General features: G+C 47.2%; 1 protein-coding gene across 22 annotated transcripts; it reads left to right on the top strand.

The window, feature by feature from the left end:
- Positions 1–90: 90 nt before the first annotated feature.
- Positions 91–24,341, top strand: LOC308217801 (uncharacterized protein). 22 transcript variants are annotated; one of them, XM_080611158.1, is made up of 17 exons: positions 91–345; positions 1,036–1,117; positions 6,120–6,904; positions 10,859–12,479; positions 12,869–12,999; positions 13,795–13,972; positions 14,409–14,559; positions 15,195–15,262; positions 16,175–16,248; positions 16,671–17,106; positions 18,270–18,610; positions 18,734–18,854; positions 19,671–19,806; positions 20,500–20,703; positions 20,921–21,007; positions 21,419–22,518; positions 23,405–24,341. In XM_080611158.1, the coding sequence occupies exons 4-10, from the start codon at positions 10,883–10,885 to the stop codon at positions 16,800–16,802; spliced, it is 2,331 nt and encodes a 776-aa protein (XP_080467284.1). In that variant the 5' UTR covers positions 91–345; positions 1,036–1,117; positions 6,120–6,904; positions 10,859–10,882; the 3' UTR covers positions 16,803–17,106; positions 18,270–18,610; positions 18,734–18,854; positions 19,671–19,806; positions 20,500–20,703; positions 20,921–21,007; positions 21,419–22,518; positions 23,405–24,341. The 22 variants fall into 22 exon arrangements, with proteins under 22 accessions (XP_080467284.1, XP_080467292.1, XP_080467286.1 ...); XM_080611166.1 differs by having other exon boundaries at positions 16,671–16,736; positions 16,881–17,106; positions 20,500–22,518; XM_080611160.1 differs by having other exon boundaries at positions 18,270–18,410; positions 18,478–18,610; positions 20,500–22,518.

Genomic DNA, 24,341 nt, shown 5'->3' with positions numbered 1-24,341 from the left:
TGCCGGGAGGGCGGGGCGGCGGGAGCCGCTGCCAGTCGCAGCCCGGAGGCCCGGCCGGGCTGCGCGTGGGCGGGGCGGTGGCAGCGGGGCCGGGGGATGCTGCGCCGCCGGGAGCTGCTCCGGGCCCCGGCGCGGGGAGCGTGGGGTTGCGCCGGACAGGCCGCGAGTACCGCGAGTACCGCGGCGGGGCGCTGCCAGGCCCCGCAGACAGTGGCGGGAAGCGGGCCGCGAGCTGTCAGCGGCAGCGCTCGGTGTGGGGCTGAGGGGACCGGGGTGCTGCTGCCGCGTTGTCAGCCCCGTGGGCAGCCGTTCCTCAGGCCCTCGCACGGCTCCGCCACGTCCAAGGTCAGCGCCGCCGCGGTCCAGCCCGTAGGTCACCCGTGGCGGGGGTGGGGCTCTTGGTTACCGGGGTCCTAGGGCTGAGGGGCGGGCTGCGGCGGGAAGCGGGCCTCAGAATCTCAGCAGCTGAGGGGTGCTGTGCGCCGGGCGGTGTAGCAGGCAGGGGGGTGCCAAGGCCTCCTCAGTGGCCTGTGGTAGTTTTGGGGTCTTACGTGTGGTAGGTTTGGTTTTAGGTGGTTTTTATTGCTTGTTTCCCACTTGCCAATAGCAAAGTCTGGGCATTGCTGAGGGAAGCGGCTGTGCAGGCCGGAGGAGTGTGTGAATTGGTGTTAAATGTGATTCGCTCTCGCTATGAACTCTCCTGTAGCTACTTAGAAGGGAAAGCGGGAGATGACGTAAGAGTGGCAGACAAGGTAGTAAAGATTAAGGGTGCCTTGTGTTGTCTCTTGTGTGTCTGGTAGGGCAAGGCTTGCTTATGTTATGGTAACGATTGAGAAAAACTGTTATTAGCAAGCTTTTCGTATAGTGCAGTAACTTCTGCTTGTTTGTAAGCCAGCATGGAACACATTCGAGAGCAAAGGAATTAACTTGTATTGCTGTTGAGGAAGGAATGTTTCAGTAGCCTTGCTCCCTGAAAGAGGCCTTGTTGTTTGACTTTTATCTTTTGTTTTTCATTCTTCTTCCCCCTTCTTGAAGCGAGTGAGATCCGAGTTACTCATGTTCCAGAATGGGGCTGCTTGGTCTATGCCTGGCTGAGCGCTTTATCACACACAGTCCGGTAAGTTGTATCATGAAGCAGGGAATGCAAAATGCATAGGCACCTTGGTGAGGGCACCCTTTACTGAGAGTTATCTGCAGTAGTAAGGATTAGCAGCAAAAGCTGTGGTTGACCACAGCCAGTCTGCTACAGGAAAGTAAGGGGCTGCAGAATGGAAGTAATTCTGGCTTTGCATGTTCACAAGGTCTTGTGCTGCCTCTGTGGGGTTGGTGGTTGTGCCTGCTGAGTGTTATCAGAGCCTCTGTGGACTTTGTCTCAGGTGAAAGGAAATGGCTTATTGCTGGGGAAGGCAGTAGTGGTAGATGGTAGCTTTCTTTTTCTCCTGTCCTGTGAATGATCTACTGAGCTGCAGCCCAGCGTGCGTGTGCGGTGTAGCCAAGGAGGAGCATGTGGCGTGCTGGAGTGTGGTACAACTCGTGAGGGAGGGATGGCTTTCTCTTGGAAGCACATGGACCGGAGCTGTTGGAGCAATGTAGCTGAGTTTGCTCTTCCTCCAGGGCTTGCCGTGTGACCTGGTTCAAGTCACTTCAACTCTTCATTCTTTAAAGAGCTAACTGAGCAAAGGGTGGAGATACTGTGCACTGTATGGTACCTGTCATCTATTAATGTTGTGTACCTGTGCTCCTGATACAGGATAGTACAGCTTCTCTGCATGTATCTTGATGGCACAGTTTAGTTCTTGATTAATTGGTTTGCTTGCATGTGCTGCTAGTGCACTAAATCATAGAATTCCAGCCTGGTTTGGGTTGGCAGGGACCTTAAAGCTCATCAAGTTCTAACCCCTCTCCAGATTCCTTGTCGGCAAGGTACTTAAAGGCTGCAGTAACGTGTCCCAGGAGCCTTCTCCAGGCCAAAGAAGCCTGACTCTCAGTCCATGCGTATGTCCATGCATACTTGTGCAGCAGTGGAGTGTGCTGGTTTAGCTGAAGAGCATAATGCTTTCAAAGCAACAAACTGCACTTATCCGTGGCTCTCATCTTTCATGTGCACTTACCTGATGTCAGTTATTTAACATATTTCTAGTGTCCAGGGAGACTGTAATAAGATGAGCTGTCCGAGGCAACCTTTAGAAGCAGTAGCAAAAGTTAAAACAATTAATTACTTTTGATTGTGTAAGCTTTCAGTTCTAATGACAGGCTTTTTTAAATCCTGTTTTCTAACTACAGTGCTGTGAATGCAGATGGCTGGTTAAACTTCATGAAGTGATGATTAACTTCAGGCAGCTTCTTTCAGATACTTGGAAGAAGCTGTTTTATTCAGCAGGTGCTTAATACTTCCTGGAAATGAAGGCTGTTGAGTTTGCTTCTCGTAGGGCTTGCTGAAGGTGATGACAAGTTTGAGTGTCACTGGCTGCTTCTGTAGATGATTGTCTTAAGCTGTGTTACTGTGGGGTTTTATTGTCCGCTACATGGATTCTGTTTCACTTTGCTGCTCCTGGCTGGAAGCTGGCCCTGAATTTGTGGGTCGTGTACCTTACTGCAGGCAGAGCTGAGTATTTCATGGAAGATCATTGAAAATCCTTCCCTCAGCAGACAAATCACTGCTGGTAGACCTGAAGAGCTGCCGGTTGCCTTTGACCTCTGCTGCCACCTGGCAATGAGGATGAGAAACTTTTAGCATGTGCTGTGGCTGGTTTTTGACTCCTGTGTATAAATAGCAGCAGTTCTTGGCAAAAGCTCATGATCTGCATGTGCCTCTTGTGTTGGGGACATTAGCTTTGCACAGGGATGAATCTGGGAATTGGGAATATGGAATGAGGATTGGAGTGTGTGTCTCCATAAACCTTAGGGCCTTGTTTGTTATTAGCTGGGACTTGTATTCCGTTTCTTGTTGAAATGCAGGGTTAAGGAAAATATTTGGGTGTTCAGGGGTGCAGGAAAGAAATCTGCACGTCACTTCCCTAAAGTATTCCAAGTTGGAGTATAGTGTTCTGTTTGCCTGGTGAGAGAATGGGCTCCTGTCTCTCGACTTGGAGGACCTCTTTGCCATTCATGTCTTTCCTTCATCTTGATGTGACCATAGGAAGGTGACTTAATCTGCCTTGGCTTTGCTTTTTAAAGGAAGGGCTGCCAAAGCCGAGGCAGGGAGGCAGCCTGCAGTCTTGAGGGGAAGCCTTTCTGTCTCTGAGAACAGCCCCTGGTGTAATTTGGGCAAGGGCTCGTCGGTGCTACTGTAATACAGATCAAAGTGAAACAGGCCTCTCATCAGTCTCAAGTATGTTGTGTAACTTCTGTTAGCAAGCTGGTTCAGTGCATACCAGTTATGTCCCTGCTCATTCAGTCCAGATGACTCTCTGGAGCCTCTGCAGTTCCTTCCTAGTGCAGAGGAATATAAAGTGCCTCTTCCACTAATATTTGCTATTCTTCTTCTGTGGGTGCTTCTGCTACTTGCTCTCAGCAAGCCAAGCCTCAGGCACAAGACTTCCAACTGAAAACCACTACTCCTTGCTTTCTGTTTATGTCTAGTGCAGCTTTTGTTTTGAGGAGCTGCTTATCAGGCTCTCATTGCTGTGCACAGTAAATCTAGTGAGTAGGTCTTGATGCTGTTCTCCAGATACCTGCTTGGTGTCGGTGCTGCCTCTTTTCTCGCTGTTCTTAACAGTGGTATCAGCGTGTTGTGATTTAAACCTTGCCAGTCTGTCTCCTTGAAAATGCAAGTCTGGTTCTTGCCTTGCGTGCAGAGAATATTGGAAGCCTTAGCTTTCTTTAGTCTCTGCTCCAGAGTGTTGTACATGCCTGTTTTGTGGGAATTGATCTGGATATTGGGCACTTGACGTAGCTGGTTGCTTTGAAATTTCAATTTACAAGCTGCCCTGTAGTGGACAGTCCACTACTGCCCATAGCAAGGGCTGCATGAGCTTCACTGTGGAGAAGCAAATGGAAAATGCTAAGCATTGGATGTAGTTTCTGTGAAATTCTGCTTTGCCTGTATCGTAGAGGATGCTTTTAAAAGAGTTGAGTCTGGACTGGAAGGTGTGTTGAGGAGGTAGCTGTTTGGAAAGAGCCCCAACAAGTGATATTAAGTGGGTTGTTTGTGACCTGAAAGATCATCAGTTCCAGCCCCCCTTGGCTTTAGAAGTGGTGTTGATTCCCCAGTCAGGGGTACCTGTGCACAGAGTGCCTTAGCCTCAATCAGAGGACTTTCACTGCAGTTTAAAGCTGGGTGAGAACAGAAAGGCCGTGTGGCCTCTGGCTTGTGGGCTAAACCCTTTTGGATGGTTTGAGGCAGAACATTTGAGCTGACTGTTTCTGGAGAGGACACCAAAGCTGGCAAAATAAAAAAAGCCAGCAACAAGCTTCCACCAAATTCTGAGGAACAGCCAAGAAAGATAAAGGTGCTATTGGTGAAGTGGTGCAAAAGCAGTTTCTGAAGTCTGCTTCTGCATCTGAGACACCTTTCTGGCAAAGTGGTGTCTGTAATAGAGGATTCACTGGGAGGAAACCATAAATGATGAAATGATTGGAGTAGGAAGGTAATAGGGTAGAACATGCATTAAGGAGCTTGACAGTCAGGGTTAATGTTAACTACTGAGGATAGCCTGTGATGAGTTGTGTAGCAGGAGTGATGAGCTCAGGGGTGATCAGTGCCTGTTGGGAGGGTTGCTGGTGGTTGGTGTTAGTGTATACAAGTGCTCCTTGGTGATTTCCAAAACATCAGGAAAAAGCCTGCTGCAGTTTAACTAGGCTGATACTTGCATTGTAAACTGAGTATAACATAGAAACTCTTTGGGCTTCTGCTTTGGGCCAGAAGTGGTGCTGCTGGAGTGTGGAGCTGTGCTGGGCCAATGTTTGGTGCTTGGAGTGTGAGAAGGATACAGAAGAAGTGACTATAAGATGAAATACCAATAAAGCCTGGGCCATCAGCAAAGCAGCCTCAGCTGCAGAGGTGGGGGGTGAGCTCTTTTAGGAACATCAAGAGCAGGTTTTTATCTTGGAGATAAGAGAGCCTGGGGGTGGTAGCACTTGTTGTTCCACAGTCCTACTTTTTAGCTCTCCAACAACCAGCTTTTTCAGCCTTTTACCTATGTCATAATTTACCCCTCTGGACGTAGGACTTAGTTCTTAAATAGTTCAAGGTTGTGGAGTGGCTTCACTGTAGCTTTCATTCACAGAGGAGCCTGTGTTAACTGGGCTGTGAAAAGGTGGTATTGCTTAAGGGGAGTCTCCTGCTGTTCTTGTCTCGCAGTACTGGTGTTTGAAGCAGCAGCAATTGATGCACAACCCTTACCTTTAATTATTGAAGTATAGGGACACTTACCTGTTCAGTTCTTTTCAAAAGTGCCGTCCAGATGAGACTTTGCTTGCCTGGCTCCTGTCTTTGTGTGCTTGCAGCTACTGAGTCATGTTTGGTGGCCCCCACCTCTGGGTGATGGTTGCTTGCCCCACCAAAGAGAGAGGTATATAGGAAGGCTATACAGCCTGGTTGGTGCTCAAAGTGTGCCGTGCCAGGGCCTGCAGCCTGGGGACACGGGCACCGATTCAGCTTTCAGGGAAAACACACCTGATGGCAAGGGTAGGTCGAATAAGTGTTTCTGTGCAATAACTGATTTTTAAAGGTGTGGCCTCCAGTTCTTTAGGGTTTTGTCAACTCCCGTTCCTATGCCTCCTATAAGGCAGAGCATGTGCTACTGGTTATTTTTAGCATGGAAAATTTTAAGAGCCCACGTGGTCCCATTTAGTTTGAACTCTGCCAGCCTTGTCCAGTTCTCTTTCACCCAGGTAGGATTTATTTCCTGAGTGCTCTATCAGTAACTATAGGATCTGCACAGAGTCATCCTGTCTCTGCTGTTGAAGCTGCATTTCCAATTTGGCTGCCTGCTTGCTTGCTTGTCTTTAATTCCAGCCTCGGTTTCCACTGCTTTTGGGGTTTGGAAGCATAACCTCTCGAGTGCTGGAGCAGGAGGGAAGCAGAAGAGGCAGGGACCAGCAACACTGTGGGGAACGTCCCTGCAGGGAATGTGGGCTCCATCATTTGGGAACTGTCCTTGTCTCTCTTATTCTAGGGACTGGAAGCAGCTTGCCCTCAGAGCAGGCCTTCCTGTGTGTGGAAAGCCCTGGAAATCTGGAGCAAGTGCCTGCTGAACTCTCCTCTCGGACCTTGAGAATGAATTATCTGGTTTCTCTGTGAAAGTTGTGCTGCAAACATCTCTAACCTTCTACTGATATAAGGAAAGCAAGTGCCTGGAAAACATAGGGTTAAGATACTTTTAACTCTAGGTCTAAGATAGAGAACAATGTTTGTGTTGTAAGTCTGTGGTGTGATAACAGAATTTAGTGGTCTTACTAACAAGAGTGAATTATTTCTTTCCATCCTTTGAATGAGTGACCATCCTTCTAATTATCAGTTAGCTTGGAGACTCCTCTGGGAGCCCCTGAGATTTCTCGGGAGGACTCCCCCACTGACTCAGATCACCACAGGGGCAGACAAGGACCATCCCGAGTGAATCATCAGGTATGTTTGAACCAGGTAAAGGGGATACCTATCAGTCGTAAGGAGACGTCCTATGCGAGGTAAAGAGCACGGATGGTAGGTAAAGGTGTATATCTGGCTGCTGGTGGACACCCACAAGAAGCAGGGGGCGTCTTGTGGTTTGGGTCCTACAAGACACAAGGGGTGAGAAGCAACATTTAAGAAGGCAAAATGGAATTAAGAATTAAAACCGATCAATTAATTACAGTTTTGAGTTTATCTTTAATTCAACAGAAAAGTGAACAGAAAGACCTCCCTGAAATAGAAGAAATCCTTAATCGGGTATATCTGTGGGAGTCTGGGCATCTGAAGGTCCAGGTAAGGCGAAAAATGCTTTGCCTGTTTTAGTGGAAATAAAAAGAGGGGGGCCTGCCCAACTAGAATAAACCAATATCCCTTAAAAGTAGAAGATCAAAGGGAATCAAAGAAATCATTGTTAAATTTTAAAATATAGATTATTAATTGAATGTGAATTGGAATATGATACTCCTATCTGGACAGTAAAGAAATATGATGGGAAGAGTTGCGGATTGGTTCAAGATCTCAGAGCAATCAACAAAATTGTAGAGGATATTCATCCAGTAGTAACTAATCTGTATACCTTATTGACTAAATTGAATAGTTGCTCAGAAACTAGGACCCTATAAAAGGCCAGTGGCATACTTTTCGAAACAGCTGGATGAAGCGAGCAAAGGATGGCCCGGATGCCTAAGGGCTGTGGCAGCGGTTGTCATGAATACTGAAGAGGCTTGCAAATTCACCTTGGGACAAAAGATTACTGTGCTAGTGTCCCGTGTTGTATCAGCAGTCCTGGAACAGAAAGGAGCCCACTGGTTGTCTCCTTCATGGTTTGTAAAATACCAGGCCACCCTTGTGGAACACGATGATACAGAAATTGTGGTCACTGATGCTGTGAATCCAGCATCCTTTTTGCAGGAGCAACCGACAGAACCGCTAACACATGACTGCTTGGTCACTGTAGAGGCTGTATATTCGAGCCAACCGGATTTGCTTCTTGGTTTACTGATGGTAGTAGCTCCGTGAAAAATGGTGAACGAAAGGCAGGATATGCCGTTACCACCACTTCACAGATAATAGAAGCTGAACCTTTACCCGCAAACACCTCCACCCAAAAGGCAGAATGAGAGCCCTGGAATTGGCTAAAGACAAAAGGATAAATATTTGGACTGATTCTAAATATGCATTTGGTGTGGTCCATGCACATGGTGCCATCTGGAAAGAATGAGGACTTTCGAATGTACAAGGGAAACAGATTAAACATGCTACAGAAACTGCTGCTCAGCTACCTGAGGAAGTAGCTGTTACGTATTGTAGAGGGCTTCAACAAGGTGACCCTAATCAGAGAACTGGAAATGATTTGGCCGATTTTGAAGCCAAACAAGAAGCTGAACAATCTGAAATCATGTCCTGAATCCCTGATGGCAAGCTAACAATTGAGAAATCTGAACCTGGATATTCAAGAGAGGATAAAAAGTTGATTGAAGATCTGAAAAGACAGGAAAACCAAGAGGGTTGGGTTCAGATACCTGATGGGCAAACTGTAATTCCCTCTAATCACCTCTGAAAGTTAGTTCAGGAGGAACATAATAAAACTCATTGGGTAGCAACTCTTTATATACAGATTATAGGAAGGAATCTATACACCATAGTTCAGTTAGTGACAGAACAATGTCAGCTCTGTCTTAAGAATAATCCTAAAACTGACAATAGGAATCAAATTGGGACAATTGGGAGAGGAAGTTATCCAGGACAAGAGTGGCAAATAGATTTTTCTGAATTCCTGAGAAAAGAAGGTTATTGATATTTGTTGGTGTTAAAAGAATATTAGGGACAAGAGCGACAGGTTTAGATTATCTGATTCACCCTTTGAGATCTGGAGACTGGGTTTAAGAATATTAGACCTGTGTACAAAGAAATGCCAGAGGTGTAGGTCACTATTCAAATTACAATCACACTATTAATAGGGATGGTATCATAATTCAGTGGTGGCCCGTGCCTGAAGGGAAAGGATAGTATTGGTTATGTGGAGAAAATGCTCCTAAGACTCTACCTCAACTGGAAGGCGCGTGCACCATAGGTGCTGTGGTACCCAGGTTTTGGCTTCACAAGGAGGGGTTTGTTCCATAATCAGTGGTTCCTATATAGATCAAAGTGGCAGAATTGAAACAGATCTGGAGGAAATTTGGAAATAAACTGAAATATTTCACGCGATGACCAAGGATGATACGTACCTCTTGGGTTTTTGAAGAAACACGGAGAAAGTTAACTTCATGGTTACCTAATCTCTCCTAGCTGAGGCAGCTGGTTGCAGGAATCGTAATAATGATTGTTTTAACGCTGATTACTTGTAACATGCTAGTGTTCTTTTTGGCATTGTAAAAGGTCTGTAACTGTTTATGAAGATGGGAAAAGACATAAGGTTAGGCAACTAGTTGGAATGGTAAATACTTTGCCAGAACTCCTGAGCAAAATGGAGTTATCTAGCAAAAGGATTTGCAAAGGTAAAAGAAAAGGGGGGGCTTGATATAAGGAAAGCAAGTGCCTGGAAAACCTAGGGTTAAGATACTTTTAACTTAGGTCTAAGCTAGAGAACAACATTTGTGTTGTAAGTCTGTGGTGTGATAACAGAATTTAGTAGTCTTGCTAACAAGAGTGAGTTATTTCTTTCCGTCCTTCTAATGAGTGACCATCCTTCTAATTATCAGTTAGGCTGGAGACAGTGACTCCTGAACATCTGCTAGCTTGGGAGGCAATAAATTTTGTGGACGAAGGTCCCACTGTTCTAAATCTTTGCCAGCTATCAGAAACTTGCAGATATGGCTGGTTTGAGCTCCTTTGTGATTACTGGGGCATCCAACTGTGCCGAAGGTGAAAAGTGCACCCTGAGGAAGACTGTTTACTTCATCTTGAGGACCCCTGCCCACGACCATCGGAGGGCAGTGTGCAAGCACCAAAAGGAAGGAGAGTTATGATAATGAGTACCTAAACTAATTGTAATTTCCCCACCGAACTCTCGAACCTAATGAATATGCATGTTTGTGTGTAATAAATATCTGCTCGCTTAACCTCTCGAGGTGCAAGTTAGGAGAAGCGATCCCCCTTGCACCCGGCGCCGTAATAAACATACCTGCTTTAGAACTCTTTTGAGTTGTAGAGTCTGATTTCGTGCTTCAGTACGGATGTGTCTTCTGAAGGGTTGTTTGTGCTGGCGAGAGAAACGAGGTGGCTTAAAACTGCTCTGGGATCCTAATGCGAGCAAGTAGAATAAGTTGACTGTCCTTGCCTTTGTTTAGTAAGGTAGGCGAGTGTGGGGGTTCATTCTTGTCCTCATCCCCCTGATCTTTACCAAGATGTTTTCTGGTTGAGACAGAGTAAGCATAGTCGAGAGACTGACTTGATTGTCTCGTCTTTTTATACTCCTTTCTACTTCTGAAGAGGAACTAGATAATACTGTTTTCCAGTGGGTGGTTTCCATCCCTAGGATTTTATCTCCTGAAAACAATCTTTATCTTTGTTGCTTACTGGTGAAAGTCTTGGGGCCCGTTTGGAGAAAAGCCTCTTGTGTGTAAGCATTGTCAGACACGTGGGTTCTGCATTCATTCCTGCCCAGTGAAAATATAAACTGAGTGTCCTTTGCACTCTTTGTTCTGGGGATGTAGGGAACTTCAGCACTGTGTGCCAGCCGCAGGCTTGGCTGAAGGGAACGGGAAGGCCTCTCAGCCCTGCCTTATATAACCTAGATGAGGCTTGTAGATGGAGGAGCATGGGTGGGACATGAGTCCCAGTGGCGTCCAGGCAGCGAAGGGTTCACACGCTTTCCGGAGTAAAAGAGAAAGCTTTCAGCTGAAAAGTCAGAGTAGCAGCTGTCCATGTAGGAAATTTAACGTGGAATAAAGTGGTGGTCCAGCGGTGTTCTGAACCCAGCCTGCTGCTGGAGAGACTGCAGCGCTGGATGCTGTCCGTGTGTGTAGCAAAGGGGAGGCAGGGGAAAGAAGGTGAAACGGCTTTGCGTAGAAAGGGGGGTTAAGGTGAAACTGATGACTGTAATGGTGAGAAATGTCCAGAGATCCCTGGTCTTAGGTAAGGATCTCGTTCTGCGGTCTCTTGTAGAGCAGAGATGTGAATTTAAAAAGCAAATGGAAAACAAGCCTGCTCGTACTACTAGAGATACCTCAAGGCATTTATGAAGCTTTAGTCTTCCTGTTCCCTTCCCTGTGGCTATTGTAACATGTTTTCTGGTTCTCCTTCTAGCTATAACTGCTGAGACTTTCTAAAATGCCTTTATGCTTCTGGAATTACGTCGCGTATGCCGTACCTGGAGTGCTGGCACTTCTCGGGTGCTGGTGGATTTATTCCCATAGAAAAAAGCATGGAACCTATCAAGATGAAGAAGCAGTAGGTCCTGCAGAGCAGCAGGAAGAAGTGACAGAGCAGGATTCCGCACCAGGAACAGAACCATGTGTTCCTCAAAGACAGCTCTCCTTGCTGGAAGAGGAAGACACAGGGAACAAAACCTCGACCTCCCTGCTGACGGCAGGGTTGACGATGCCCTCTGTTATGTGTCACCCTGATGAGAGGCTGGATCTCTCGCCAGACTTGCCAGTAACAACGAATCAGCCCAGCACCCTTGAGAACGACAGTGAAAAACTAGAAGAAACGGGATCTCAAGACGAAAAGAGTGTCCCTGCTTGTGTTTCTCTGCCCTGGGAGTCTGCCTGTTCGGAGCAGGCAGGGGAAGAAGACGTGTCCAGGTCAATTGCCAGTACTGTCCCTGTGTGTCAGGAGGAGGAGGACACACAGCCAAAAGGAGATGAATTGAGAAGAGAGAAGATTAGAGGAGTGGGTTTGTGCAAGGAAGACATTGAGAAAATTGAGCAAGCGACAATACGGATTGTTTCCGAGGTCATTTTGGCAGCAACTGAGGAAGTGCTGTGGGGTGCTGCAAGTGATGGGTCCACTGAGATCTGCCAGGCTGCTGCCAGTCGAGTTGAGACACCTGTGGAGATGGCAAGTGTTGTTTCCTCTGATCAGATGCTTGCAGAGGAAGCTCCAGTAGGCAGTGAGAATGTTAGGAGTGATGGTGTGGTACCAACATCCCTGCAGGCAGAGGAACAGGGTCAGAATGTGAGACGTTCAAGCTGTTTAACACGTGGCTGTTCATCCAGCCCTGAAGAGGGAGACACAAAAGACTGTTGGCAGAAGAAGCCTGTCCGCAGTGAGGGAGTGCTGCCCGCTCCTGCAGGTGATGGGTCCACTCAGCTCTGCCAGGCTGCTGCTAGCCAAGCTGAGACACCTCTGGAGATGGCAAGTGCTGTTTCCAGTGATCAGACGCTTGCAGAGGAAGCTCCAGTAGCTGATACGAACGCTGCTGGAAAGAACGATGCTGCGGTCCTGACATCCCCGCAGACAGAGGGACAGGATCAGGATGTTACATGTTCAAGCTGTTTAACACAAAGCCCCACTGAGGGAGCCACAACAGACTGTCAGATGAAGACCCCTGTGTGCAGTGAGTCCCAAGGAGGTGGTCGGACTCCTCTGGAAAACCACAAAGGTTCTCCAGAAAAGGCGTCTTTGGTTAGGGAGGGCTCTGTGTGCAGCACATCCACATGTGAAGGTGGGGCATGTGTGAAGGGCCCGCTGCAGAGCACAGTGCTGGCTGTTGCATCGGGCCAGCATTCAGAGTTACGTAGTTTATCTGCGACCCGAGACACAAGTGCTGGGCAGAGCTCCGGCCCAAGTGAGACTCAGCCTACTCTGAAGCTGCCTGAAGACAATGAAGTACCATACAGCAATGGAGTACTGCGAGAGAATGGTCCAGACCCATGTAATGAGTGTAGCAAGGCACCAGGAATAGATGGAGACTGCCCACAAGGTAAGCGATTTGAAAATGCTCTTACACACGCACGGTGAACAAGCATTTTATGTGCTGTAACCCTCCTGCTTCAGGACATGTGCAGATAAATCTTCGTGTTTAATTTCCCCAGGAAATGACTATTTAGCCCTCAAGTGCTGGTGGGTCTGCATTTGCTCTCTGAATTCATCTCTCTGTAGGATCCAGTGTTAGCTGGCCTACAGGAGGAGCTATGGGGTGTATATCAGCTCATGTTGGTCTCCTACCAGGTTACATGGCCAATCTGCTAAAACTGAAGTTGTTGCTGTAGTGCAGAAGGCTTCTGGTATCTATATTGGTTCATGTGGCAAGGCTGGGGTTGTCCTCACCAAATCTGTGCTACAGACCTTCTGTGGGACTTTGTCTTCCAGGTTTCCCGCATCAAGTAGAAAAAGTACTGAGCCTGACTGGCGAGACACAGCTCCTTGAACTTGATGCCAACGTCCACGGTCTACTTCCAGCAGCACCACTGACACTTCATTCCCTCCTTATGACTGCCTGGGTGAGTCCCAGCTTGCTGGCTATGCTGATGTCGGGGCGGAAGGCTGTTGCTGGTCACTGCCATTGTAGGATGCTGTATCCATGTGGCTGGCTCACAGACGCCCTCAAACTCAGTGTGATTTTGTGTGGCTGGTTGTTATCCAGCTGATTTAGCTGTTAATAGATCGGGGTTATCTACCTGTTCTTCCACTACTGTTCCCATTGTGCCTGTAGTAACGGTGCACGTAACTGTTTCCTTGGATGTGAAGATAGGCTTTATTCTGGAGAAGTGAATTTATGCTGGGAAAGGAAAGGCATTTTGGATGTATTCCAAGCACGGTAATGCTCGGAAGCTGCCCGGCACAGTGGCTCTCTAGCAGCCGGGGCAAAGGACTTTGAAAATAAGGCCTCTGTGACAAATCTTGGACAATCCCTGTGAAGATTACCTTGATATTTAGAACCTCCATGGGCAGGGAGTCCTGGCAAGTTGCACAGCGTTGATAGTGCAGCATGGCTTGACCCATCATTCCTGACTCTGCTCACTGATCTCTTGGGTAAATAAGTCTTGCAGCTGCTCTGTGCTGATAGTCTTTTTGGGAACAAGATGGGCCCCAGCCCAAGTGTGATTTCCTTGAGAACAGCATGCAGTTAACAATGGGTAGTCTTCTGCTCCTGATCCAAAGCAGTCTTTAGAAGTGAAATACTACAGTGCCGTGGCTGTAAGCCTCAGGAGGTGCTGGTGGAACAGGGAGTTGCTGTGAAGGAAACTTCGAGTTGCAGTGAACACTAATGAGAGCTTCTTTCCTCCACGTGACAGCTCTTCCTCCCGGATGGAGTCACTGTGCCGGTGGTCGTGGCGCACCAAGTTGATGCAGGGCACATGTTCCTGCAGCAGCACACTCACCCCACTTTCTACGTCCTGAGGAGCCTTGAGCAGCAGATGTGCGTCTGCTACTCTCAACCTGAAATTCCAACCCTGCCAACTCCAGTAGAAGGCAAGTAACTTGACCGTTCACTTAAGAAACTTCGAGGGTCATGTGAAATCCTGCTGCCCTGAGTTAGGCTTGGGAGGTTTCCCAGTGCATGAGGTGTGATAGTTCGTTGGTTATTCTATTGATTTGGGCTTTTTTTTAAGCTCTGTTCTTCCTCACCCCACTCATCGCTGAATACTTCTCCAGCCACATAGTTGCACATTGAAATTCGGAAGGAGGTAAGTCAGTCTTGGGTTATTTCTTATCTACCTGGCACCTGGTATATTTTTGCTGACAAAGTGTGGAGCTACTCGCACATCTTCGTAGTGTCACTGTCTGTACATGGTCTAAAGTGGAGGGTGCATCACATGGAAAGGAGTTATTCATCATAACTAATGCCTGGAGTGCTGATTTCTGGAAATCCGCTGAGCTTTCTTCTCTGTACCCTTATGTTCCGCAGTTGGTATTATCTGCGCAGCTCCAGGCCTGGATGGGGCATGGCTACGGGCTCAAGTTATCAGCTACTTTGAAGAGACCAGTGAAGTGGAACTCAGATATGTGGACTATGGAGGATATGCCAAAGTGAAGGCTGACACACTCAGACCAATCAGGTCTGTAGCTCCTCTTCCATGGCCTGAGGCCATATCTGGCTCGAATCTTCTTCAGAGGCATCTGTATTGTTTGAATTCCTTCTGGGTTTTTCCAGAGCTGAAGTGGGAATTGGTAGAAAGGTTTGCCTCAGCAGCAGGGGTGGGTTCCCTGGCAGCAGAGCAAGCTCTCGCAAGGCTTTATTGAAGGGGAAGGAAGAGGAAATTGTGACTTCTGTCACTTCAGCATGGCAGCTGAGCAAAAGGATGCCTTTGGGAGGCCCCAAGGTGTAGTTAGTTGCTGAGCTAGGAGTAAGATTGGGATTCTCTATGCTCCAGCCCCACTGTCTGAGAGAGCTGTATTGGATGAGGGTTTTCTTACACAAGCCCATTAAATAGTTGCTTGTGCCCAGAGGTGGGAGGAAAGCAGTCAAGCCTCCATGGTGGAGGTGGCTTTTGCTTGGAGCCCAGTCCAACGTGGCGTGCTCATCAGACAATGGGTTGCTGCTGCTGCTTAGATTGCTGGGAGGTTGTTTTTGACTGTCATCAATGTTAAACTAAATCCCTCTTACAGCAATTGATTAATCAATGTCACCTTAAAGAATACAGGAGTGACTTAGAGCCCTGTTCTTATTCTGATGAATTCTCTTTTCTTTAAGGTCTGACTTTTTATTGGTGCCTTTCCAAGGAGCAGAAGTTTTACTGGACAATGTGGTGCCTCTTGCAGGTAATGGAGCTCCTGACAAGTACTATTGGCGGTCCTACTGCAGTGTCAGTGGGTGCCAGCGGTGGGCAAGCAATGATCGTGCCTGAACCTTCCGTCTCCTACTGCAAGCACAGCTCTGGTGTGACTAGAGCAAGGACTGGAAAAAATGAATTTTATTCTTCTAAATGTGCTAGCATGGCAGAACCTGTCAGACTCCAGGGGAAAGATGATAAATGTCCAGGCTTTTTCCGGCTTGGAGGAGAGAGTGAATTACTCTGCTAAAGAGCAAGTTGGCAGGGCTGGCAGTGTATTAAGTGAAGTAGCTGTAACTACTCTGCCACCTTCTGTCATAAAGTAGCTGTAAATGCGAAGTTAGTTTTAATGTGTTAAACCAATCTCTGATACTTTCCTACTAAAGTGACTGACGTGTATAGTTCTGTGTTCAAAATGCTACCGTTCAAGCCCCGGCAGAGTGTCATGGTGGTAGAGATGCCTGATGTCTGGGGGCCTAAAAAGCTGCCTTGTACGGAAGGGGTTTCTGTGGGAGCTGGGGGTCAGGCGGGTCAGTTGTGTCTTCAGGGTCAGTGAAGCCCTGAGGCCCTTGAGCTTAGTTTATTAAGGATCGAAACACTAATGACCGCTGAAAGGTACCGCAGATACGCACTTTTCTATCTTTAAAGCCTCCTAATTCATCAGCCACTTAAATTCATATTCACTTAGCTGGTGGCTTTAGAAAGCACTTCATTCTTCCTTTCAGCAACCCAGCAGGCATAATGTTTGTGTGATCTCCAGCTTAATAGACTGGTTTCAGCAACAGTGGGTGAGGATTTGCTGGCCTAATGGATGTAGGAGGTCAGGCAAGGTGAGCTTAATAGTCCCTTCTGGCCTTTGAAGCCTGTGACTGTCATTTGTTTTCTCCTGCTCTTCCCCAAGATGAGGATCACTTCTCCCCTGAAGCTGACGCAGCTGTTGGCGAGATGACCAGAGGCGCAGTCCTTGAGGTGCAGGTACGTGGAGCTGTTGGGAAAAGTCTTGTTGCTGATAGTACTACTGCTGTGACTCTGTGCACCCCCCATCCTGTGTGTGTGAAGACAGACAACAAAGCCAGAGCCTGGAAGTCTGGCTGCTGAGCAGGGTCTTGATGAGAACTTCCTGGTGTAGCATCAGTTCCCGCTCAGGGCTGTGTGGCTGGGAAGGGATGCGTGTTCCCTCTTGTGAGTGATGTGGTCAGAAAGCCAGGGTATGGATTTGAGTGATGAGAGTGAACTTGCCCACAGGGTGTTCCAGCTGCTGCCTGGTGGCAGGAGCTACATTTCCTCCAGCCTACAGATAGGAAGGGGTGTCTGATAGGGAGCGAATGATGCTGGCATTGCATCCTTCACGGCTCACACCAGAACTGCTGCCCACTCTGGTTTTTCTGTGTTTCCAGGCCACAAATTATGACAGTGCAACAGGACTGCCACTGATACAGCTGTGGAACTTGACGGGCAATGAGGTGCGTGTGTTGACGTACCTATTTTGTTGGAATCGATGCCGATGCAGGCTTCCTGTTGTTGATTAGGAACTTGCTGATTGTTTTTTCTCTAGTGGTTTGTTCACCTTTCTACTTTTTGTTTTCTTTCTTTTCACCTCCCTTTAGGTGGTGTCCGTAAACAGAACTCTGGTGGAAAGAGGCCTTGCTCGGTGGATTGACTACTAGCAATGTCCTACCATTTCCCTAGAAACACATACCTCATCTCGGTGAAAGGCAGGGTTATTAAAAGCCATAATGACAAATACTGTAGCTTTAAAGCAAAAAATCGTCTCTGGCCTCTCTTCAAAAGCTGAATGGGAAAAAACCTTAAAACCTTACAGCTCGTTCGAAGGTAGCAGATGCTCCTTAAGCTGTGATTGTTCCACATGTATAATACCCGTGAACTTAGTGTCTGCTTTCCCTTCAAAGTTAGAATTATAGAATCGTAGAATAGTTAGGGTTGGAAAGGACCTTAAGATTCATAAAATCATAGAATAGTTAGGGTTGGGAAGGACCTTAAGATTCATAGAATCATAGAATAGTTAGGGTTGGAAAGGACCTTAAGATTCATAGAATCATAGAATAGTTAGGGTTGGAAAGGACCTTAAGATCATCTAGTTCCAACCCCCCTGCCATGGGCAGGAACACCTCCCACTAAAGCATGCCGCCCAAGGCCTTATGCAACCTGGCTTTGAACACTGCCAAGGATGGAGCATTCACAACCTCCCTGGGCAACCCATTCCAGTGCCTCACCACCCTCACAGTAAAGAACTTCTTCCTTATATCCAGTCTGAACTTCCCCTGTTTTAAGTTTTAACCCGTTACCCCTTGTCCTGTCACTACAGTCCCTGATGAATAGTCCATCCCCAGCATCCTTGTAGGCCCCCTTCAGATACTGAAAGGCTGCTAAGAGGTCTCCACGCAGCCTTCTCTTCTCCAGGCTGAACAGCCCCAACTTTCTCAGCCTATCTTCATACGGGAGGTGCTCCAGTCCCCAGATCATCCTCGTGGCCCTCCTCTGGACTTGTTCCAACAGTTCCATGTCCTTTTTATGTTGAGGACACCAGAACTGCACACAATACTCCAAGTGAGGTCTCAGGAGAGCAGAGTAGAGAGAGGGGCAGGATCACCTCCTTGGACCTGCTGGTCACGCAACTTTTGATGCAGTCCAGGATGCGGTTGGCTTTCTGGGCTGCGAGCGCACACTGAAGCTGGCTCATGTTCGTTTTCTCATCGACCAACACCCCCAAGTCCTTCTGCGCAGGGCTGCTCTGAATCTCTTTTCTGCCCAACCTGTAGCTGTGCCTGGGATTGCTCCAACCCAGGTGTAGGACCCCTTGCACTTGGCATGGTTAAACTTCATGAGGTTGGCATCGGCCCACCTCACAAGCGTTACATTGGTTGTCCTTTATTAACAGGCTCTGCCTATGAAATTAATGAATGTGATTAAGGAATTTAATGTTCAGTGATGGATTTCTTGACTTGAAAATCGTGGCTTTCTCTCTTTCCCTTCAGGACTTGCCGATGCACAAGGCCCTCTTCTGGGTAGCCATGGCAGTGCTGCAGCTGGATGAAGTAAACCTGTACTCAGCAGGTACAGACCTGCTTGAGCAGAATCTGCACACCCTGGACAGCCTTCGAATATTCAACGGCAAGGTGAGCTGTTAGCGACCAGCTCTGACTGACACTGGGTTTGTGTGAGCACTTCCATCTGTTGATACAGGAAAAAACCACAACTCTCGTCCTGCTGGACACTGGGGAAGCAATTTGCATTAGGAATTGTTCCACTTGGGTACTACCAAGAGTAAAACTGCGATGTACGTAACTGCGTTCTGAACTGGAACAGAAATGTACAGGTGTGTTGTGTTCAAAGGTGTGCTTGGTATTTCAGTGTAAGCTCTTAAAATTACTCTGTCACTTGTCAAAAGAACACCTTGAGCTATCATGAGCAGCTCTTGGGTTTTCTTTTTCCTGGTCAGAGCCCGGAAGAGGTGTTCATGGAGATCAGGAGACCCCTCGAGTGGCACTGCAAGCAGATGGACCATTTTGTTGGGTTGAATTTCAACTTCAACTTTGCAGTAGCGGGATACCTCCTGAAGGGTAAGAACACATCTTGCATCTTCTGTTAGAGTTGTGCTTCCTTACCCTTCGTGTGAAGTGTCCTGAGAACTTGCTAATGAACATACTAATGCTTCGTAAATATGCCTTGACCATTAAATACAGTATTCGGTTTTTAACCCCACTTGTTAGGGTACAGGCAACCTTCTCCTACCACTGTAGCAAGAACTGTGAGGGTTTTACACACACTACTAGCTCTGGTTAACAAGCACAGGAACTGTGACAAGTTTGAGGTGAACACCCAGTGCGTGGCTTACCTGGCAGGTAAAAGCAGACAAACCAGCGTTGTTCTCAGTTTGTGCTGACTGAAAACGAATGGATTCTTGTGGGAATTCTTATGGGTTTAGGTTGATAAAATTGTACCAGCGTGAAGGACACTTGTAACTGGGGGTGGACGAGGGGCTGGGCCAGGCTGGGGTGCATCAGAGACAGCGTTTGGGGGGCTGAAGGCTTTGCCCACAGGGGAGCTGCTGTGCAGCAATGGAAACGCTTCGGGGAGGCTGAAGGTTTCTTGATTTAAGCCTTGCAGTGTGTGCCTTACAGTGTGCCAGTTCCTAGTGATCTACAAACAGAAACTGTGACCATGTGAGGGCAAGTGTTTAAGTCATGTAATTGTGACTGGATGGGGATTAGCATTCTTTTTAAATGGCCTGCTTTGAATCAGAACAAAGACGACCACTGGGACATAACCACTCCGCACTGTAATGCACACAGGAGGAGTTGGAAGTGGGTGGAATGTTGCTTACCTTCAGCGTTGCCTCTCTGCAAAACTTACATTGACTCTCTTTGGCTTTTTAGCTTTGCTGCCAGTGTCTGAGGAAGTTTGAAGTCGCTGCAGCCTAAAGCACAGGAAGTCTCTCTTGTTGACAGATGTTTCAATGGAGAATGTTCCCATGGATACCTACCCCATCCATCCCAGTGACACTAGCTATAGGTTGGTTGTCTAACTTTTAGATATTTCACATACATTTCAATGTCTGTTTCCTTTAATAAATTATCAGAAGGTAACCTGTGTTCTATTAAAAAGTCAGTCACAGAAATCTGGGTATCAAAATTCATAGAGATTTAATTCTGAGGTCTATAAAGGTATTGCAGAGCTGAACTGCTTTGGAGGTTGTTCAACTCTTTGCTAACATCTTTCCACAAGACCTAATTTCATCTCGTTTATATTTTAGAGGGAAGTTTTACTTGTCCTTTTATAAGTAGTCACTTTATCCTTGTCATGAAAATCTCAACGCCTGAGAGCCTGTCTATATGCAGCACAGATACAAGCTGAGAAACCCACCTCAAAGTGATGGGGAGAGCCAGTTTCTCTCAATGGGGAGCCCTTTACTCAGTGTCTGTCTTCTCAGCATCCAGTTCTGTCTTGCCTTGTAGGCTGATCCGCTTGTGTTCTTTTCGCTGCTTTATTGTTTATCTTTTCAGCATTACATCCATATCAGATTGTTAGCCTTCACCAGTCAGTTTTGCAAGCAAAGTAATGACTATCTCTTTCTATGTGTTTTGAGGAGATTGACCTGTTAGGAGAGACGGGTTTAATACAGGATAGTTTGGCTATTTGAACAATTTATGCCTCAATATGCATAGTTCTAAAGATTTTCTGAATTGAATTTCTCTGCACTTTCAGGACACTAAAAGAAAACCAGCCCTGGTCATCACCAAAGGAAAGGTGCCTCCATCACTCGCTGCCCCAGTCCCCAGCCCTGGGGGGTGGAGGGGAATCTGAGATGCCGTTCCTTGCCCCCTCTGGATGCACTGGATGCATTGGCTCCTGCGAATGAAAAAGGACCACGATGCTGTCTGTCTTCTTCCTCTTCCTTCCAGTGGGAAGGTTGGTTTTCTTGCTAATAATTGACCTGCCTTTTGGAATTCCGTCTGACCACACCAGGCATTCGATATGCCCTGAGCCTTGATCAGATCTATTTTGATGTATGTCTGGATTGGCTCTTGCAAAAGCATTTGTCCCTTGCTTAGCATGTTGAAATAGGGCTGGTTAGGCTTATGTCTGTAGTTACCTTGAAGAAAAATCAGCTTTTTTTTCCCCTCAGCATTTGTTAGAGAGAATCTGAACTCCGAAAACCTTTGGGCTTGGAATAAACGATTGAATCAACTCCAAAAGAAATATGTGCCTGGGGGTAGGTAATTTATTTCTGGCTTTTGGAAGGCAAAAGCTTTTGGATATTTGCTTACTTGACAAATTTGTCAAGAACCCCCCATTAAATCGTCCCAAGGAAGAACTGGCCCTTCCCTCTCCTCTTTCAGTTAAATTGACAGTGTCTGATGAAGAGGAGAAGGGTTTTTCTGTGCCTTGGACACATACTCTTTATTAAAGCAGGCAGCCAAGTCTGAGCCCAGAAGGCAGATTAAAGCTAAAGGAGTTCCTGCAGGGTTTTATTCATGTGGCTAGGACAGAAAAGAGCCAATAATAAATTGCTTTATGGGTTGTCTGATCTGGGTTCTCTGTGCTCTCCTTAGCTGGCAAGATGTCATTTTGGGCAGCAAGAATTCCTTGGTGCCTACTGATTATTCCTTTTTGTTGCTTACAGTTGTCTTGGCTATGTCCTGGCAGCTGGCATGGCAGGTCTGTCGTGACTGGCAGTGGGCCTTCAGGGTGAGTTCCTCACTGTCACTCGGGCGGCTGTGCCATTCACTGTAAAATCAGACCCATCCCTGGGCTTGGGATTACTTATGTTCGTCATGCCAAAGGTGAACAGTGGAAGGACCTTCTACTGCCTGACTGGTCATGAACTTGGTGTTTTAGAGGACTTGATCATGAGTTTGGTGTTTTCCCTTGTTCCTGCAGGACAAGGGAAAGATTTTAGCCTAGTTCTTGCAGAATGGAAGAGGCACAGGTTAAACTGTAGAGCAGCCAGGGCAGGCGCTGATGTGCTTCTTACCTGAGGAGACACTTGGATGCATCAAGACCTCCTGAAATAGAGGAATGTGAAGGTATCTTCTGTTCTTGTCACGTCATCATGATGTTTCTCCACAGAGAACACCAAGTGCTTTGGAAGTACCCTGTCAGATCCTCCCAAGTTCTCTATAAAATTAACTAGCATGTACACGATGAGGGGGGAAGAATGTTTGCTGGAATAAGAGTCTGAAGTTACGCAGGTAACGCTGATGTCTGCATGACTTGCATGATTCTTGCATTTGTAGCTGGAATATTACAGTTCACTTTTCTTTCTTCACATGTTTTACTCCAGAATCAGAGGGAGCGGTCGTGTATCTGTATGATGCAGAGGGAGGATCTAATAGGTCTTTTTTCCTCTGAAGTCACCATACATCACCAAAGCCACTCTTCTTTACAAAAATGACCTACAAACCGCAAGTTACATTCATTTCTGAGCATGGCTGCATTCTCCAATCCGTAATTCTAATGCTGAATTTGAAGTTCTGTAGACTTTTCACTCCACGGGTACCCTTGCTCTAACCAGCCTTGCTTGTGTCTACAGATAACTCCTTGCCTGGGAGGTCTAGCACCGGTTCTTCTGCTTCTGCTGGTCCCTCACAGGACCCAGAGAAGGACAGCAGCACACAGAGCACTGAGCATCTCTGGCACAATACAAGCAGCAGCTGAGAAGCCAGGAGTACACAGAACTGCCAGGACTACTTGGTGTCACGATGTCATCTCACTTGCCAAGAAGTAAGTGATTTTAGCAGCCAGGGTGCCCTGCCCTGAAGAATGACCATTCCCTTTTTGGGAATATGGTCATCACATCCCACCCAGCTCCTTTGTGTCGCATGTTGTGTACAAGTTGCTTGAAACACCATAAACGCTTTTACAGGAATGCTACACAGGAGATCAAAAACTTCTTTGTGTCTGTTATTCTCCTCTTTTGAGGGGGAAGGAGGCAGAGTTACGATGGGAGGGTGCTCCTGTTGAAATCCAGCTTTATTTTCTACTAAGTAACAGTAACTAACTAAGTACAGTTTTGAAAAAGGAGAACTTTTGTCTGCTAACTCGCTGTGCAGACTGAGAGTTGGGTTTTAGACTCGGGCAGAGTTAAGGAGTGCTTCAGCTGCTGCATCTGAACAGTTCGGAAAACCCAGATGTTACTCTCATTTGTATCGGTTACACAGACAAAACCATCTTGGGGCATTTAGACTTGCCCAGAGAACGCTTCCATTTAGCTACTCATCTGCTACCTTTTTTGCCCACTCTCAGCTGTCGTAGTTCTCCTATCCAAAATTTCACAGCAATTGTTTTAGCAAAAGCTGGCAATGAAATCTGCAGGTAACAGGAGTGGAATTTAACATGAAATCAGTGGGTGGTAGTCTTCACACTAATTAGGATTTCCCTGTTCATAGATAAAGCCTCATCAAAGTTCATATCTTCAAGGGAGTGCATTTTGATTATAAGAAGTCTAAATGAGGTAGGCTGCCCTATTCGTCACACCCTGCTACTTCTAGTATCTCTCATTTCCTTCTTTGCCTCTCAGCTGGAGTTTTGTCTGGTCCTCACTGGGTCTGACTGCCATGGCCTTTGTTACTGGAGCTGTGGGAATGTGGGTACCGCTGTTTCTTTACAGGGCTCAGCTTGTCCAGGGCACTGTGTCACCGTGCCTCCAAGAGACATGCAATTCATCTAACAGGTGAGGTGCACACGGCTGTGGAAACACCCTTGGGAACACTGCACAGGGCTGAATGCCAGTTTGTTTAAAGACAGAAGGTAGGATGTGACTGTGAACGCTTCTTGTGAAGGCAGTTGGGTGTGAATGTTGTACTACCTTGCTTCCCGGGATGCTGAGGCCAAGTGGCCTTTTGCACCACCAAGGGCAAAACTTAAAAATAACAATTAAATAATAATATATATAACAATTAAATAATAACACTTAAAATAAACAGCCTGTGTTCACATCTGTCTTCCCTGTGTTTGATTCCTGGGCCAGGGCACAGGGTGTAGTTTTCCAGCACCCTCTGCTTGTGGGTACTTGCTTCCCTTGTTCAAACTCAGCTGCGTGGTTGAACAACAGTTATTATTATTATTACTGTTTCTTCTTCTTATTTCACTAGTTTTCCTCCACTTTGCCTCTCCTTTGAGCAGTTGCAATTTGAGGGCAAGACTGCACAAACGTGGTGCAAAAGACAGTGGAGAGACAGAAACTCTGCTCTGGATCACCCCAACAGTAATACTAAAAGCGTGGTACCCCCAGAGCTGTTTGGATTCTGCTCTGTCTATGGCCAAATAGCTGCTTCTTACACAGAGCCACCAACCACTTGGGTCACGCAGGCTAATTTGGGGTGGCACAGGGCTGTCAGTAGGAGGCGGGTGGAACGGCGGGGCCGGTGGAGCAGGGCCGCGAGCTCTAGAAGGCGGCGGCTGCCGAGGTAACGCCGCGCGGCTCCCGCAGCGCGCTCCGGGCCGGTGGCCGTTGCTGCAGAGCGATCGAGAGCGATGGCGCTGCCGGGCCCGTGGCGCTGCCCTTGTTGCTGGCCGTCGGCGCTGGCAGTGGCGCTGTCGGTGGC

Source organism: Psittacula echo (assembly GCF_963264785.1).
Source record: "Psittacula echo genome assembly, chromosome: 1".
In the NCBI taxonomy this organism is placed as follows: Eukaryota; Metazoa; Chordata; class Aves; order Psittaciformes; family Psittacidae; genus Psittacula; species Psittacula echo.
This window is presented reverse-complemented; position numbering and strand designations above follow the sequence as displayed.